The sequence below is a fragment of the Mustela putorius genome, unplaced genomic scaffold (assembly GCF_011764305.1).
Source record: "Mustela putorius furo isolate JIRA1106 unplaced genomic scaffold, ASM1176430v1.1 tig00003834_pilon_pilon_pilon, whole genome shotgun sequence".
Classification (NCBI taxonomy): Eukaryota; Metazoa; Chordata; class Mammalia; order Carnivora; family Mustelidae; genus Mustela; species Mustela putorius.
The window spans coordinates 64,035,908-64,052,475 of record NW_025421987.1 but is presented as its reverse complement, the minus strand read 5'-3'; the positions used below and the strand labels follow the sequence as shown (position 1 = coordinate 64,052,475).

The following is a 16,568-nucleotide window of genomic DNA, read 5'->3' as shown; positions in this document are numbered from 1 at the left end:
TCAGGCGGCGGCCCGGTTCCTGGGAGTGTCGGTGCGGCGTGGTGGTTGGGGCGGATCCCGCGGGGCCCGGGCGGGGGAAGGAGTCACCGGCCCGGCCATGGCGGACAACGAGAAACTGGACAACCAACGGCTCAAGAATTTCAAGAACAAAGGCCGCGACTTGGAGGTAAACTCGGGGGCGCCGGAGGGGTAGGGGCTGTGGGCCTCGGGCCGATCTCCGCCGGGACTCCCGAGTGTGGGGAGTAGGGGCGGGTGCCGCCGCCGGGCCGCGGGGGAATGGCGCTGGGGGCCGGCCAGTCCGTGACGCCTCTGCGAACGCGCCGGGAAGTTTGTGTCGGGCCTGGTTCACCTCCGCCCGGGAGCGAGGTGCTGGGGTACGGCCGACGCGGCCTAGGCCTGCCCCGGGAAGCCGGCCCGGCGCGGGTATGAGGGGCTGGGCCGCGCGGCGGGGAGGCCGGGCGCGGCGAGTGCGGAGGAGGCGTGCGTGTGCCGCGCTGCCCTGGCCGGGCTGCGGCCCCAGCCCCGGCAGCGGCGGCGATTCCGGCTCTCTCCCGGGCCGCGACGTCTGGCGCCGCGAGGAGGGCGGTGGGAGGTGGGGGGGACGAGAGTGTGGCGACCGAGTGGGGCTCGGAACTTCCCCTGCGGGGTCCGAGTCGTCTCCACTTAAAGGCATTTTTTCTGGTCTTCCCGACTCCCGCTTTACCCCTGCCTCCCCCCAATATCCAAACTACAGGAGTCAACTTCTCCGTTGAAAAAAACACCCCCGGCGTGAGAGGCCATCCTGATGATGCTAACAGTGCCTTCCAGCGGCCTGTGTTTTACTCTGGATATAGCTGATTGAAGATGTGGCTCACGGTGTGCCCTCTTCCAGGCAAAGAATACCCCTTATTTCAGCTTGCTCACAAATCTCTTTATCCCCTCCTGAGAGACCACCAGCTGCATTCTTACATATAAAGTCCACAGGGTTATACAAAGCTGTCATCCTCTAGTCTACAGTATCCTTTCCCTCCACCTGCTGGTGGTGGTAGTGGGGGATGGGGTGGGCTATGGAATGGCACCATCACGTTTTATTATTTTAAAAAGGTGAAAAAAAAACCCTTCACAGTTTCTTCGATACAGCTTTTCCCGAGGTTGTTAGGCTACATGAGGTGTGTGGGTAAAACATAGACAAATCACAGAATTTTGATAGAAGACTTCTTCCCTTTAGTTTTAAGAGTCTAGGTAAATCTTTTTTTTTTTTTTTTTTAAATGCTTGCATCCTGTATCTGAATCAGGAGTTTAGCTTATAAAAGATTAGTGGTCAAGTTGTATTTTTTATATTGTCCCTGTGTCCTTTTTAATACTAAAATCTTGAAATTCCCATCACCTGTTTCTAAACTTTGAGCATTTGCTTAACTGAGATAGTAATTATTTTTTGAGCTTTTCACAAAGCCATTCAATCTCTAAGGTAGTTTGTGTTGTTTTTAGTGGGTTTTGTAGTTTGAGGATGTATTAAATATCTGGGGCTGTGGCTGTAATTCTGTGATTGTTTTAAGGTTATTGTGAGATATCCTGTGATCCTTTTTTTAGTGAAAAAATTTTAACATTTTTATCGAAGTAATTCACATGCCATCCTTACTACTTTAAATGTACAATTTATGATTTTCTTCATTAAATTTACCTAGTTGTGTAGTGATGTAATGAAACTTTTTTGCTAATATCAATATTTAGAATGAAAAGAATTACAAAATTTAAAAACATAAATACCCTAGGTTATGAAATTCCAAAAAACAGCTATTAGATGCTTGACAGTTTCTAATCCTTTCCCCCATGTACATTTCTGGCTGCGTTTTTTTTTTTTTTTTTTTAAACAGCTTCATTGAGCTGTAATTCATATACTGTACAGTTCACCTATTTAAAGTGGCTTTTGGTGTTTTCACATAATTGTGCAACCATTAGCACAGTCAACTCAGGACATCTTTATCATTTCAAAAAGAAATCCTAACTCATGGGTAATCTCTGTTGCCCATTACTCTCTTGTCTGTCTTGATTTGCCTGTTCCCGGTATTTCCTATAAATGGAATTATACAATGTATGATCTTTTGTGACTGACTTCTTTTAGGTAGCATAATGCTTTCAGGGTTCACACATGTAACAAAAATATAACAATGCCTCCTTCCTTTTTGTGGATGAAAAATATGCTGAATAATATTCCAGCCTATGGATATACCACATTTTGTTTATCCATTCATCAGTTGATGGACATTTCCATTGTTTCCACTCTAACTGTTATGTGAAATGCTGCTATGAACATTTGTGTACACATTTTCATGCGGACTTGTTTTCAAGTCCTTTGGTTATATACCACTGAGTAGAATTAGTGGGTCATATGGTAACTTTATGTGTAACCTTTTCTGGGATTGCCAGACTGTTATAGTGGTCCTTTTTATTTGTTTGTTTTTGTTTTGTTTTGTAAATTGATATTTCCTCTTGCTGTGAATTTCTCATTACTTTAGTCAAAATAATATTGTGCTGACTGTTGAAACAATATTATAGGTGATTTTAAAAAATAACTATAAATACACATTAACCAGATTTTTTTGAGACGTTTATAGGGCCTATGGGCATCCCTGATGACTTTGATAACCCTGTGTGTACTAAAGGAATAGGGATCTTTTCACTTAAGGAAATGACTTGACTCTCATTGAAGTTATACGTTCTCCTCACTTAAAGTCACATATACCTGTAATGAAATAGCAACTTCTTTTAAAATTCTTACAAAACACTAGAATGGTCTATTTGTATTTATTAATTACATGTATATCTGTGTTCCTCAGAATACTTACTATGCCCATAACCATGCCCTCCAAATATGGTTACTCTGTTTTGCCACAACAGATTCTAAGAAAATACTGCTTTTGGTTTAGGTCTTAATGATGACATCTGTTTCATTGGGAGGTTTTGTAAAGGAGTATGGACCTGGGGCATCTGGTTAAGCATCTGCCTTCAGCTCAGGTCATGATCCTAGGATCCTGGGTTGGAGCTCTGGCCCATGTCAGGCTCTGCTCAGTGGGGAGCCTTCTCCTCTCTTTCCTCTCCACAAGTTTTCTCTGTTGCTGTCTCTTCCTCTCAAATAAATAAATAAATAAAATCTTAAAAAAAAAAAAAAAAGTATGGGCCATCACTGTCCAGTGAATTGTATTTAATCCAGTACATCCAAGATACCAGTATAACATCAGCAATGTAAACAAATATTGGGATTTTTTTTTAAATTTATTTGACAGACAGAGATCACAAGTAGGCAGAGAGGCAGGCAGAGAGAGAGGAAGGTAAGCAGGCTCCCTGCGGAGCAGAGAGCCCTTTGCTGGGCTTGATCCCAGGACCCTGGGATCATGACCTGAGCCGAAAGCAGAGGCCTTAACCCACTGTATTTTCATTTGTATTTTCATTTGTATTTGTATTTTCATTTAAAGTGTATCTCAATTTGTACTAGCTACATTTCGACTGCTTAATAGCCACATGAAGCTATTGGCTCTCTTACTGGGCAGCACAGATATAGAACAACATAGAATGAGGTAATCGTACCATTTTTCAGTTTGATCTGACATTGTTTGGTTTGAAATAGAGTACAGAGTCCGAGAGTTTAGTGTAATCTGCTGATCTCTAACTTTGTGGATGACCTTGAGAGAGTCCGTCAATCTTAGGATTCTTTAATCCGTTAAAATAGAGGTACTTGACATCTGCTTTATTAGTGTTGTGAAAATTAATAGGTTGATGTTAGGAGGATGCCTAGCCGTTGTCTGAGCATTTTATCACTTTTAGATTTTCTGCTTGGGGGTTAGGGTGATTTAATAGGATTCATTGCAGTTGATTCTTTTACTCCCTTGTTTGCAATTGGCTCTTTGTTTTTTCTCTGTGTCCATACAGAATTTAAGTTACATTGAATTTATAATTAAAGGGGAAAGTTTTTAATTACTTACTGAAGGGCAGTTTGACCACAGGGAATTGTTGACCCTTCTAAAGTCACAATTTCTAAGTGTTAGAAGTTGAAACTGATTCGGAGCTTTCAAAATGATACTCATTTTTATGTTTCAGTAAGGTACCTTTCCAAAATGTGGTCATGCTAAGTTTTTGAAACATAAAGCATTAAAGAATTAGGCTTTATGTCAGTATCCATGTAAAATAATTTATGGGAATTCTTAGATGATACTCAAAGCTAGGCAGCTTTCTTGCAGTTTGGTAGAGGATCATCATTATTAGTTTGAGAAAAGTAACTATAGACAGGATACACTGAACTCTGCACAGGAAATGGGTAGTGATCAAACTTCAAATAAAATAGTTGTCAGAATAGACCAAATATAGCTCATCTAGTTTGTTTTAAAACTGGAAGGGGGATTCTTTTGTAGACTTTCCAATAAATCTGTGTGTGATTTTTATAGAAGTTCTGAGAGTATCCAAGTTCTAATGGAGCATAAATTGTTGGACGATAATTAGATCATCTAAAATACAACTTTAAGGAAAAAACTTACCCTAAAAATAAAAGAATAATCAAAAATTAAATGGCTGGAAACTTGTGATTGTCCACACAACATAAAATATGCAGTGAGCTTGAATTCTGCTTGGTTGGTAAGAGTTTAATAAATTGATCAGCTAATTTGTTGTTGTTAAATGGCTTTGGTAGTTTATAACTATACGGAGTGAAAGGCATTGTTAAGCTGTTAAGTCTTGTTAACTTTTAGACACTGACCTCTCTCATCACAAATCTTGGAACATATTTGCTATACTTAAAATAACTACAGTCTAATTTTTCATATAATGGTCCAAGCATGTGACAATATGAAATATCTGATAGAAGTATAGTTAGAAATGAAATAATTGTTTTTGTGCTTCCCTGCCAGCTTTCCTGGTTTTATAAGGCAGTCAGTTTCAGAATTTCTTCATTGATAATTTTCTTTGCGATATCAAAATATCTCCATTTTTCATAGTCTCTAGTATGTCAAAGGAATATATATACAAGATGGGAAGAGTTGTAGGAGTGATTTAACTTTAAAGGGATGAATGTACTTTAGAAAAAATGTATATGTAGTTTTAAAGCATTGATCTTTAATTAATCTGATAGTTAATGTTGGTCCTCAAAAAATACATATTTTGGGGGGGCACCTGGGTGGCTCAGTGGATTGAGGTCTCTGCTCAGCAGGGAGCCTGCTTCCCTTCCCCTCTCTGTGCCTGCCTCTGCCTACTTGTGATCTCTGTCTGTCAAGTAGTTAAATAAAATCTTTTTTAAAAAAATACACGTTTTTCGGGGCGCCTGGGTGGCTCAGTGGGTTAGGCTGCTGCCTTCTGCTCAGGTCATGATCTCAGGGTCCTGGGATCAAGTTCCGCATCGGGCTCTCTGCTCAGCGGGGAGCCTGCTTCCCTCTCTCTCTCTGCCTGCCTCTCCGTCTACTTGTGATTTCTCTCTGTCAAATAAATAAAATCTTTAAAAATACACGTTTTTAAAATATTTTATTTATTTTTTGACAGAACGAGTCATAGCAAGAGAGGGAACATAAGCTGGGGGAGTGGGAGAGGGAGAACAGGCTCCTGTGGCGCAGGGAGCCCCATGCAGGGCTTGATCCCAGGGCCCTGGATCATGACCTGTGCCGAAGGCAGATGCTTAACAATTGAGCCACCCAGGTCCTCAAAATATTTTTAAATGTTTTCTGGAGCAGCATTTATCTACTTAAGGACTGTAGTGACAAAATGAGAGTTTGTTGTCAAGTCTAATCTTGAATGATGATTTTGGTACTTGCTGGTTTAGTTTGGAACAGAGAGGTATGATTGAAACACATACTGTATATGCTTTTAATTGTGTTCTCATTTCTCTCAGTGTAGTAACAGGAATGATTCCTTTTATAGAAGAAAAATCTCTAGTTAAGTGACATTATAGCATCACATTTAAGGGAATGATTTTAATTCAGGTATGTGTCAAAGTAAAGTCTGTATATTTAAACCGTAACATATTACCTATTCTTAACTTCTTTCAACCTTGACACAGGTCTCAAAGTTGGTTAAAAGATTATAGTAAATGCATAGTCCATAGGATATAGTAGGTATTCAGTGTTTCCTTTTTGTCCCAGAGATTTTTGGAAATTGTGTATCTTTTGTGGACTTTAAACTCTAGAGAACACATTTATAGGCTTTCCATTTAGATTTAGTAAAAGACAGGGTTAGGGGAGACTCTTTTTTTTTTTTTTATAATTAATGTAAGAACAATCTTTATATGGCACCTACTAAATAAGAAAAATATATATTTGCTTCTAATGGCCTTAATTTGGAAGTTTTCAAAGCTTTGGGGGCTGAAGACCTGTTCATGCTTGTTAAAAATTAGGGACCCTTAAAGAGCTTTGTTTGTAGGTTTATGTCAGTATTTATCATTTCAAAAGAAAACACCATTTCAGAAATTAAAGCTAATGATTTAAGAAATATTAACTCATAAAAAATAATGAAGCTATTTTATATATACATAAATTTGTAATGAAAAATAACCTAAAACTTTGGTGAGACTTTTTTTTTTTTTTTTCTCCAAAAACTTAGGTGGTGAAAAGAATGAATGTGTTTAACATTTTTTTGAGGTCTCTTTTATGTTTGGCCAAGAAAAGATAGTTGGATTGTCATACCTGTTTCTGTCTTTTGTGATCATGCTGTTTTGGTTGAAATATATGAAAAATACCCAACTTTACATAGGGAGTTGGAAAGGGAGGGTATTTAGGGTTAGAGTAAATAGCCTTTTCAGATAATTATGGAAATTTTTGTTTGATACTGTATTATAACTTCACCAAATAGTAGTTTCTCAGGTTTAGTTGTAATATGGAATGTTAAGCCATATCAGTGAGCCTTTCATACTCTGTTATGTTAAAATGTATAGGTCTGTCTTATGCTTGGAATCTTTTCTCATGGCCTGATTTTGTGACATGTATTGGTCATTTGGAAAATAGTAGTTCACAGAGTAATCTTCCAAATGCTGACACATTTTATTGTACAGTGAAAATTCACAATTATTGTCAATTAGTGTCACCAAACAGTTCATCAGAAAAATGTTAAATGTTGGAAATTGGTGAAGCTCACAGTGGTAGATACAGGTTTTCCAGAATTCTTATTTTCACTTGAAAGCTTTAATTTTATCATTAGCAATAAACACTATAAGTTTTTTTCCTTGAAGCCATAAACTCACTTTGCTCATTTTTGTGAAAACATCTGCTAGACACTGTCTGAATAGCTATAATTTGTCTGTCAGTCGTTCTTTCAAGTAAAAATGGTGTTCCATGAAAAAATGGTAGTTCAATTTGCAATTCAGTCATAAAAAACTTTTCTTGAGACAGTCATCATATTGCAGAAGTGGGTATGCTGCAGAAGTAGTTTATATGTAATCCCCATTTTATCACAAAATTTTAGAAAAGGCAGGTTTTTAGTAAAGGTAGTTTTTTTCTGTTTCATCAAGGACATTAAGTGAACCAGCCTTTTTTTTGTTGCCTTTTTTTTTTAAACTGAAATACAGTAATTACTCATACAGCATGATGGCATTGCTTTAATTCATACTGAAGCACCAGTAGTTTTACCCACTGCATTGCATTGCTATACAGATATTAGCATTATAATAAATAGTAATAGTAACATGAAAATAGTTTTGATCTGTGGACCCTCTGAAAAGGTTTCAGCATCCCCACAGGGACCTATTGATTGCACTTTGAGAACCTCTGTCTTTGTTTATTATTGTTGCTTCTATAAGAGGTGACCTTCACTTTTAATTAATAAAAGCCCTTATAGTATCACATGTGGAAAAAAATGAACTATTGAGTCAGTTACACCTGGATTTGAGTCCTGGTTCCTCCATTTAATAGTTATGGCAGGTAATCTCACTAAACCATTTATTTTTTTTTTTATTTTTTAAATCTCCCTAAACCATTTAAATGCTTAATAATGCCTGGCATATAGTATATACAGAGTGAATGGAGGGTCTTTTTATTTCTTCCAGCTTGCTTCATCATTCATTATATCCAAATAACCCCTTGTGTTCCCTGTCAGAATAACATTTTGTTTGCAGTTCCTTTTGTACCGCCGTGTACCATAATTCAAATCACATCACACGAATTGGGGAAGGCTTCCTTTTCTGTCCATTAGCATTCAAATAAAAGCCTTTCTTGTATGTGCTTCAACCAAATTGTGGCAAAATTACTAGTTTCTGACTTCATTTCTCTAATCCTGGTTGTAAGTAGGTTAGTAGATATTTTATGTAGTTTGTAACTGTTTTTCCACAAGATTGTAAATTTAACCAAAGTAGTTTTGATTCACACTGTTGAGTACCTGTGATGAAAAATGAGTTAAGATCACAGACATGCTGGCTTTACTTAAAACCCAAGGTTTTTCTATTACCGTTTGCTTACTATTAGACCAAAATTTTATTAGCTGTCACTTTTACCCTTAATTTAATTTACATTAAACCTAACATAAATTACGTTTTTAATTATGTGTTCTGAAAAACCTGGGAATTTATTACATTTTTATGAACAAAAGTCAGAATCCCAAGATAATGTGGGGTTTCATAATTTGGTGTGGTAGACATTTTTTCATATTAGAAAGCAAATCAGTTTCCTGTTCTTCTGTGGAAACTTAAGTTGCTCAGTATCTACTCTTAATATTTGTTTTAGTTTTTATAGCATGTCTTTGTATTCCTAAACATAAATTTGTTTAGTTAATGGTAGTTGTATCTTGATAGCTCTACAAGTAGTGTCTATTCGCTTATATTAAGTGACCCTGTCCTGTTTGCCACCCATCCTATCTCTTTACCCTTGTCCTCTGTGGTCACTTTCAGCTGCTTGCTCATTCAGAAAAGCAAGCAAAATGTAGTCTTAATATTGTCAAATCATTGTTCCATTATTCTTGGTTCTTCTGTAACTGTGAAACCCAGTATGTTTTGGCTCTTCTATCAGAATGTTCACATTTTTTCTGTTAATGTCTTGAATCATTTTCACCAGTTTCCTTTTCTTCTCCAGCTTCTCCTTTATCCTCAAGTGATGAAAAAGCTTAATTACGACCAATAAACAAATAAAAAATATGATCACCATTATTAGTCATTAGGGAAATGCATATCAAAACCGTAATGAGATACCACTTTAGCCTACTAAGATAGGTTCTTTAGTAAGTATGGAAACAAACATAAGTAAACAAAAAAATAGTAACAAGTGTTGGTAAGGATGTAGAGAAAGTGCAACCCTCCTACATGGCTGATGGGAATGTAAAATAGTGCATTCCACCTTGGAATGTAGTTCAGCAGTTCCTCAAAGTTAGAACACGTGACCCAGCAATTCCACCGCTAGGTATAAACCCAAGAGAATTAAAAATAACTGTTCACACAGAAATTTATACTTGAATGTTTATAGCAGCATTAAGCATAGTAGCCAAACCAGACAACCCGTTGTCCATCAACTGATGAATGGATAAATAAAATGTGGTCTCTACATACAATGGAATGCTATTCTGCCATAAAGAGGAATGAAGTACTACTGCATGCTACAGCATGATGAACTTTGAAAATATTTTGCTGCCTGAAAGAAGCCAGTCAGAGGAGATGACATATTCTATAATTTCAGTTATGTGAAATGTCTGGGATAGGTAAATTCCTAGAGACAGAAAGTAGATTAGTAGTTGCCCAGACCTTGGGGAATGACTGCTCATGGGTATAGGCTTTTTATGGTGAAGACAATTATCTGTAATTAGATGGTGGTGATTTATGTGCAACTTTATACTAAAAACCACTGAATTGTACACTTTTAAGTGGGTGAATTGTATGGTGTGTGAATTATATCTCAATAAAGCTGTATTTTTTTTTTAAAGAAGCTCAATAGAAATAAAAAGGGACCGTGACAACTCTCCACTACCTAAGTGTTAGGTGACCTCTGTTAACTCTTTTTTACTGACTTCTCCATTTACCCTTCCCTATTATTGAATTCATATGTTCAGTGAATACTCAGTTTCTGTGTCTGAACTTCGGTTGTAAGCAGTGAGGATAGAACAGTGAATAACACAGACTAAATTCTCATGGAGTCTACATCTAGTAGGTCAAGATCTCTCAGATCCCTGCTCTAAACGGACCCTGTGAAGATATTCAACACTGTGAGCTAGTGTTGTAGTAGATCTTTTCTCTTTCTTTCGTAAACTCAAATTTAAAATAAGTGATATACCTCAAACATGAAGGGAAAAGACATCCTAAATGTTTACTGTCCAGTAACTCTTCCCATGAGATTCGTATAAAAGCCTGATTTTTAGAGTGGGAGCTCCTAGGATTACATTTCAATAGATATATGCCATTAGGAAAGCTTAATCATTTTTTGTAACTTCAATTTCCGTAAAATTAAAATCCCACCTAATGGGTACTAGCTTTAATTAAGCTTTTAAGAGTGCAGGGAACACCTTTATCCAGACTAGGTCAAATAAGGGTGTGGGGAAAATTAAAGAACCATTCTCACATTATTCAAGATACTTGAGGTAAGAGTGTCTTGGTGGTAGGAGTTCATGGATCCTTTTTTTACTGCTCCACCAGCCACTAACCCAGTACTAGATTCCCCCCACCCTGCCGCCCTGATACTGTATTAGTCTTTATGTAATTTTGGGTTAAAGTTACTGAGAGAATCTGAGCCAATAAAGTTCTGCCCAAGGTGAAACAGATTGTTTTTTACTGCTGGTCTGCTTATGGATTGGCTTTTCCTGAGTCAGGCTTTCCCCTTCACCCCTTAGCCAGTCAGCAGTGGTGTGGAAGGGAGGATGTCACTGATAAAGAACAGCCTTTGCCTCCTTCTGCAGCAGTATCCCTGGAAAGAGAAGTTTCTTTTAGACAAGGTTGTAAGTGTGACATTATTTAGATACTGTCACTCCGTTCTTAATTTTCTGTTAACTTTCTACTCACTATTAAAATCTGAGGCACATCATTATAACCTCAGTATTAATCTCATCTCCATAGTGATTGCCTTATTTCTGCTTTTGCTCTTCTCCGGTTCATAAAACAGCTAGCATTGTTCTTTTAAAAAATGAAATCGTGCCTCTTCTCTGTTTCAGTAGGTTCCTAGCACACTTAGCTTCCGGACTCTTTACTGAGACCTTCAAGGCCTTGCCAGCTCTGGTCCCTTTTTCTCCTACCTCTGTCACTTTATTATCTCCTTTACTTATATTCTCATGTTCTTTTAATTGTTTTAACACTTCAATAGCTCTTTCCTCTTTAGGCCCATTACACGTACTGTTCTGTCTGAATGCTTTTTCCACCCCCCCCCTTTTTTTTAACCTTCGTCCCCTTTCCTTCACTGCTTGGTTATCTCTCATCCTTTGAGTCTTCAGTGTTATTTACTTAGAGATGCCATCCTTCCACCCCACTGCCCCTGTTGTTTTCCTTAAGAACACTGATGATAATTTGTTAGCATAGTCACTCAGTGTTAATTGCTCCCATCAGACTAGAAGCTCCCTGAGAGTAAGACCAGGTCTATTTTGTATACCAGTCTTTTCTTAATTTTCATTACAGAGACTGGCATATCAGTGGCAGGGAATTAAATGAAACTTTAAAAAATGTGTGTGTGCGCTCTGATTAGAATTAGTGACGAGGAACACTTGGGTGTCTCAGTCTGTTGGGTGTCTTCCTTCGGCTTAGGTCATGATCTTGGGGTCCTGGAATCAGGCCCCACATCAGGCTCTCTACTCAGTGGCGAGTCTGCTTCTCCCTCTCCCTCTGTGATCTTTCTCACTTTCACTCTCTCTCAAATAAATAAATGAAACCTTAAAAAAAAATAGAAGTAGTGACTCAATCAAATTTTTTAAAACAAGGTAATTTTTTGTCTCTTGAAATGGTTGGGGAATGGTAATTGTAGAAATTTTTTAGAAAAATGGGAAAATAAAGTAGTCCTATATAATCTTACTACTGCTAAATGTTTTAGAATGTTTACTTTTTCTTGTGTACATTTTTCCAAATGTATTTGAACTTAATTTGGGTTCTTATTAGAATAACTCACAATAGAATGCAGCCAAGTTTCTCCACCTTAACACTTTTGGTACTTCGAACCAAATAATTTTTTGTTCTGGAGAACCATCCTGTGCATTGTAGAATGTTTTAGCAGCTTCCCTTGTCTCTGGCAGTAGATGCCAGTACCATACCTCGCCCCAGTTGTAAAAGCCAATTACCTCCAGATTGCCAGATGTTCTCTGAATGACAAAAGTCACCCCAGACGGAGAACCATTGGAATTTAGTTAATGTACCCATATTTTAGTGTTTCCTTGTATAAGATAAATGTTTTTTACTTGTCATGTGTTTTGTAGAAGAGTATTGCAAAAGGATATGTATTACTTATACATCAACAAATTGGATAACATAGATAAATTCCTAGAAACACAACCTACCAAGACTGGATCCTGAAGAAACAAAATCTAAACAGATCTGTAACTAGTAAAGAGGTTGAATCAGTAATCAAAAATCTCCCAACAGAGAAAAGCTCAGAACCAGATGGCTTCACTGGAGAATTCTACCAAATATTTAAAGAATTAACACCTTTTTAAAGTCCCACTTAAACTCTTCCAAAAAACTGAAGACGAGGAAATATGTTTACATCTATTCTGTGAGGCCAGCATTACTCTGGTGCCAAAGCCAGAGACAGTACAAGAAAACTGCAGAACAATATCCTTGATGAACGGTGTTGCAGAAATTTTCAGAATACTAGCAGACTGAATTCAGCAGCATCTTAAAAAGATTATATACCCTGAACAAGTGGATTTAATCCTGGAATGTAAAGGATGGTTCAATATATGAAAATCAGTGTACTGTACCAAATTAACAGGATGAAGGGCAAAAATACCCAAAAAAGCATTTGACAAAATTAAGTACCCTTTCATAATAAAAACACTCATATCTAAGACTAGAAGGAAACAACCTCGGTACACTAAAGACCAAATACGAAAAGCCCTAGCAAATGACACTCAATGGTGAAAGATTGAAAGCTTTCCTTGGAAGAATAAGAATAGAAGGATGTCCACTTTTACTAGTATTATTCAGCATGGTACTAAAAGTCCTAGCCAGACTGGAAAGGAGTCAGTAAAATTCTCTGTAGATAGTTTGAACTTATATGTAGAAACCCCTAATGATCCTCCTAAAAAAATGTTAGAAGTAATAAATGATTCAGCAAAGTTACAGGATTTAAAATCAGCATTTACTCATAAGGAACAATTTGAGAAGGAAATTGAGAAACATTGAGTTACAAAAGGATCAAAAGGCATGAAATACTTAGGAAAAACCTAACTAATGAGGTAAGAGACTTTCACACTGAAAACTGCAAAATGTTGCTAAAAGAAATTAAAGAGAGCAAAAATAAATGGAAAGGCATCCCATGTTCATGAGTTGGAAGACCTATTATTAAATGTTAGTATGCCTAAAGTGATCTACAGATTTAATGGAAAAGTCCATATGGAATCTCAAGGGACCCTGAATAATAGCCAGAACAATCCAGAAAAAGAAGAGAAAGTTGGAGGTCTCACACTTCCTAATTTAACTTGAAGGTTACAGTAATCAAAACAGTGTGGTATTGACATAAAGTCAAACATATTCTACAGAATAGAAGAGAGAGTCTAGAAATAAACTCTTGCATGTATATTCAAAGATTTTTGACAAGAGCACCAAGACCATTCAGTGGTAAAGAGCAGTCTTCAAAAAATGGGGCTACGGGGCGCCTGGGTGGCTCAGTGGTTTGGGCTGCTGCCTTCGGCTCGGGTCATGATCTCAGGGTCCTGGGATCGAGCCCCGCATCAGGCTCCCTGCTCCGCAGGAAGCCTTCTTCCCTCTCTCTCTCTCTCTGCCTGCCTCTCTGCCTACTTGTGATCTCTGTCTGTCAAATAAATAAATAAAATCTTTAAAAAAAAAAATGGGGCTGGGAAAATTTGATAGCTGCAAGTAAAAGAATGAAATTGAACCCTTAACACCATATACTAAAAATTAACCCAAAATGGATCAAGGACCTAAGTGTAAGACCTAAAACAAAACTCTTAGGAGAAAGAATGGGACAGAAATTTCATGACATTAGATTGGGCAGAGATTTCTTGGATATGACACTATAGAGTGTGTGGGTGTGGGTGTGGGTGTGGGTGTGTGTGTTGTACAAGACAGACAAAAAACTGGAAATTGAACTTCTTTCTTTTCCTACATTTATTTTTTAACTTTTCCAAAGAGGTAAATATAATTTCTGAATTTAATAACATTTCTCTGTTGTTCAAATACTTAGTAGTGAAACTCTACTGTAATCCCATTCCTTGGAGTTAACAACTTTTTTTTTCCCCCTTAAGATTTTATTTATGCGGGGCGCCTGGGTGGCTCAGTGGGTTAAAGCCTCTGCTTTCGGCTCAGGTCGTGATCCCGGGGTCCTGGGATCGAGCCCCGCATCGGGCTCTCTGTTCAGCAGGGAGCCTGCTTTCCTTCCTCTCTCTCTGCCTGCCTCTCTGCCCACTTGTGATCTTTGTCTGTGAAATAAATTAAAAAAAAAAAAAAAAGATTTTATTTATGAGAGGGAAAGAGCATGCACATGAGCAGGTGGAAGGGCAGAGGAAGAGGGAGAAGCAAATTCCCACTGAGCAGGGAGCCTAATGTCGGGCTCAGTCCCAGAACCCTGAGATCATGACCTTAGCTAAAGGCAGACGCTTAACAGAGTGAACCACCCAGGTGCCGCTGGAGTTAACAGTTAATAATTTCTCACATTTTTTTGTGGTTTTTAAATTATATTTATGTACTAATTGTTTCAGTGCTTATAACTTAGATGTGGATCATTTTAAAGTATTATTATTTCTGGTAGAATTACTTTAAATTGTTCAGTAACTTGCCAAGGTTAAATCTGGCCGCCTGTTTAATTTACTTTCAAACTTCTCTATTACTCAATCTTGAGTAAGCTTTTTACTTGTTAGAGGTAGAAATTTGATTGACTTATGAAGACTTGCCCATCACTAGTAATGCATATAGCTACTACTATTAATAAATACTATCTTGAGAAATCACAGTTTGAGTAAGCATTTAACATTAAGCATTCAAAATTTCACTTTTTTTTATTGTCATAAATGGGAAATGTCATAAATAAAGTTGGAATTTATCTGCTAATCACAAGCAGTTTTGCCAGCATACGTGAATACTTGGCAAACGCATGAATAAGCACCTTGATGGCTGCTGCTGGAGGGATTAGCAAATGGAAATGAAAGGAGGGAAAAGTAGGAAAGGAATGGGAAAATGAGCTTTTTTTTTTTTTAAGATTTATTTGAGAGAGAGAATGAGCAAACGTGCAAGTAGGAGGGAGGAACAAAGAAAGAGGGAGAGAGAGAATCTCAAGCAGACTCCCCACGGGCAAGATTATGCTTACATTCATTTTTACTTACTGCAGACTTTCTACTGTCAAGATCAGTATATGCATGTTATAACACATTACATTTACTAGATGAGTAAAATCAAGTAATGTGTTATAAATGGTGTTTGGCACCAAATGTTTACTAAATATTAGGCTTTATTATTAACTTATTATATTTCTCTGTCATAAATACTACCTCCTTAAAGCCAAGGATTTCCTGTGTCTGGCCCATCTTTGTATTTCTGGTGTTTAACAAATAGGTGATTAATAAATATTTGATTGAGTAAATGCTTCCCAGCAGGCTCTAAATAATAATACAGAGGTAATCCATGTTGTGGGGAGGGGAAGGTTATGTATGTTTGTGTGTGTATATATAATGTTTTAAAAATTGCTTTATAGAGATAAAATTTATCTTACGTAAAACCCATTTAAAGTGTACAATTCAGTGATTTTTTTAGTAAATTTTCAGAGTTATGCAACCATTGCTACAATCCAATTTTAGAATATATTCCATCACCCCACAAAATATCTCGTGCCTGATAGTCTTTTACATTTTTATCTTCTTTTGTTTTTTTTGTGCTGTTACCTAAATATTAACATTCCTAAGGGATGGAGATGGGCTGGATGAAGTAAAATCAAAGTATTACATTCCTTATCTTTTGTATGACTAACTTCTAAAATTTTCTCTAGTGAGATTAAGTCAGCTAAACTCTCATATTTTACTCAAAAAATAAAAAAATATTCAGGTTTCATACAGTATGTTATTACATCATCATAACTTAAACTAGTATTTTGTAGAGGTTTGTTTTTAAGATTTTTATTTATTGGACAGAGAGAAACACAGCGAGAGAGGGAACACAACCAAGGAGAGTGGGGGAGGGAGAAGCAGGCTTCCCGCCGAGCAGGGAGCCCAATGTGGGGCTCGATCCCAGGATCCTGGGATCATGACCTGAGCTGAAGGCAGATGCTTAACACCTGAGCCACCCAGGCACCCCTAGTTTTTAGAGCTTTAAAGAAAAACTATACATGGGTAAAAAGTGACTTAGAAATTAAGTAGCCACTAGTTAGAAAATAGCCATAAATTGGAAGAGGAAGGACTAAACCCTATCCTCAGTGGACGAAAGTGTTTAATCCCTAGGATTTAGGATAGTGATAGACACAGTAATCATTTGTTAAATTAAAAAACTATATTCTGGGGGT

General features: G+C 37.5%; 1 protein-coding gene across 3 annotated transcripts in view; it reads left to right on the top strand.

The window, feature by feature from the left end:
• Positions 1–29: 29 nt before the first annotated feature.
• KPNA4 (karyopherin subunit alpha 4) overlaps positions 30–16,568 on the top strand; it is a 57,597-nt gene continuing 41,058 nt past the window's right edge. For 2 of the 3 annotated variants that reach the window (XM_004755672.3, XM_004755670.3), the window contains exon 1: positions 38–166. In XM_004755672.3, the coding sequence (XP_004755729.1) occupies positions 98–166 (69 nt within the window). In that variant the 5' untranslated portion in view covers positions 38–97. Of the gene's footprint in view, positions 167–733; positions 856–16,568 lie in introns of all 3 variants that reach the window. The other variant, XM_004755671.3, reaches the window with a different exon arrangement.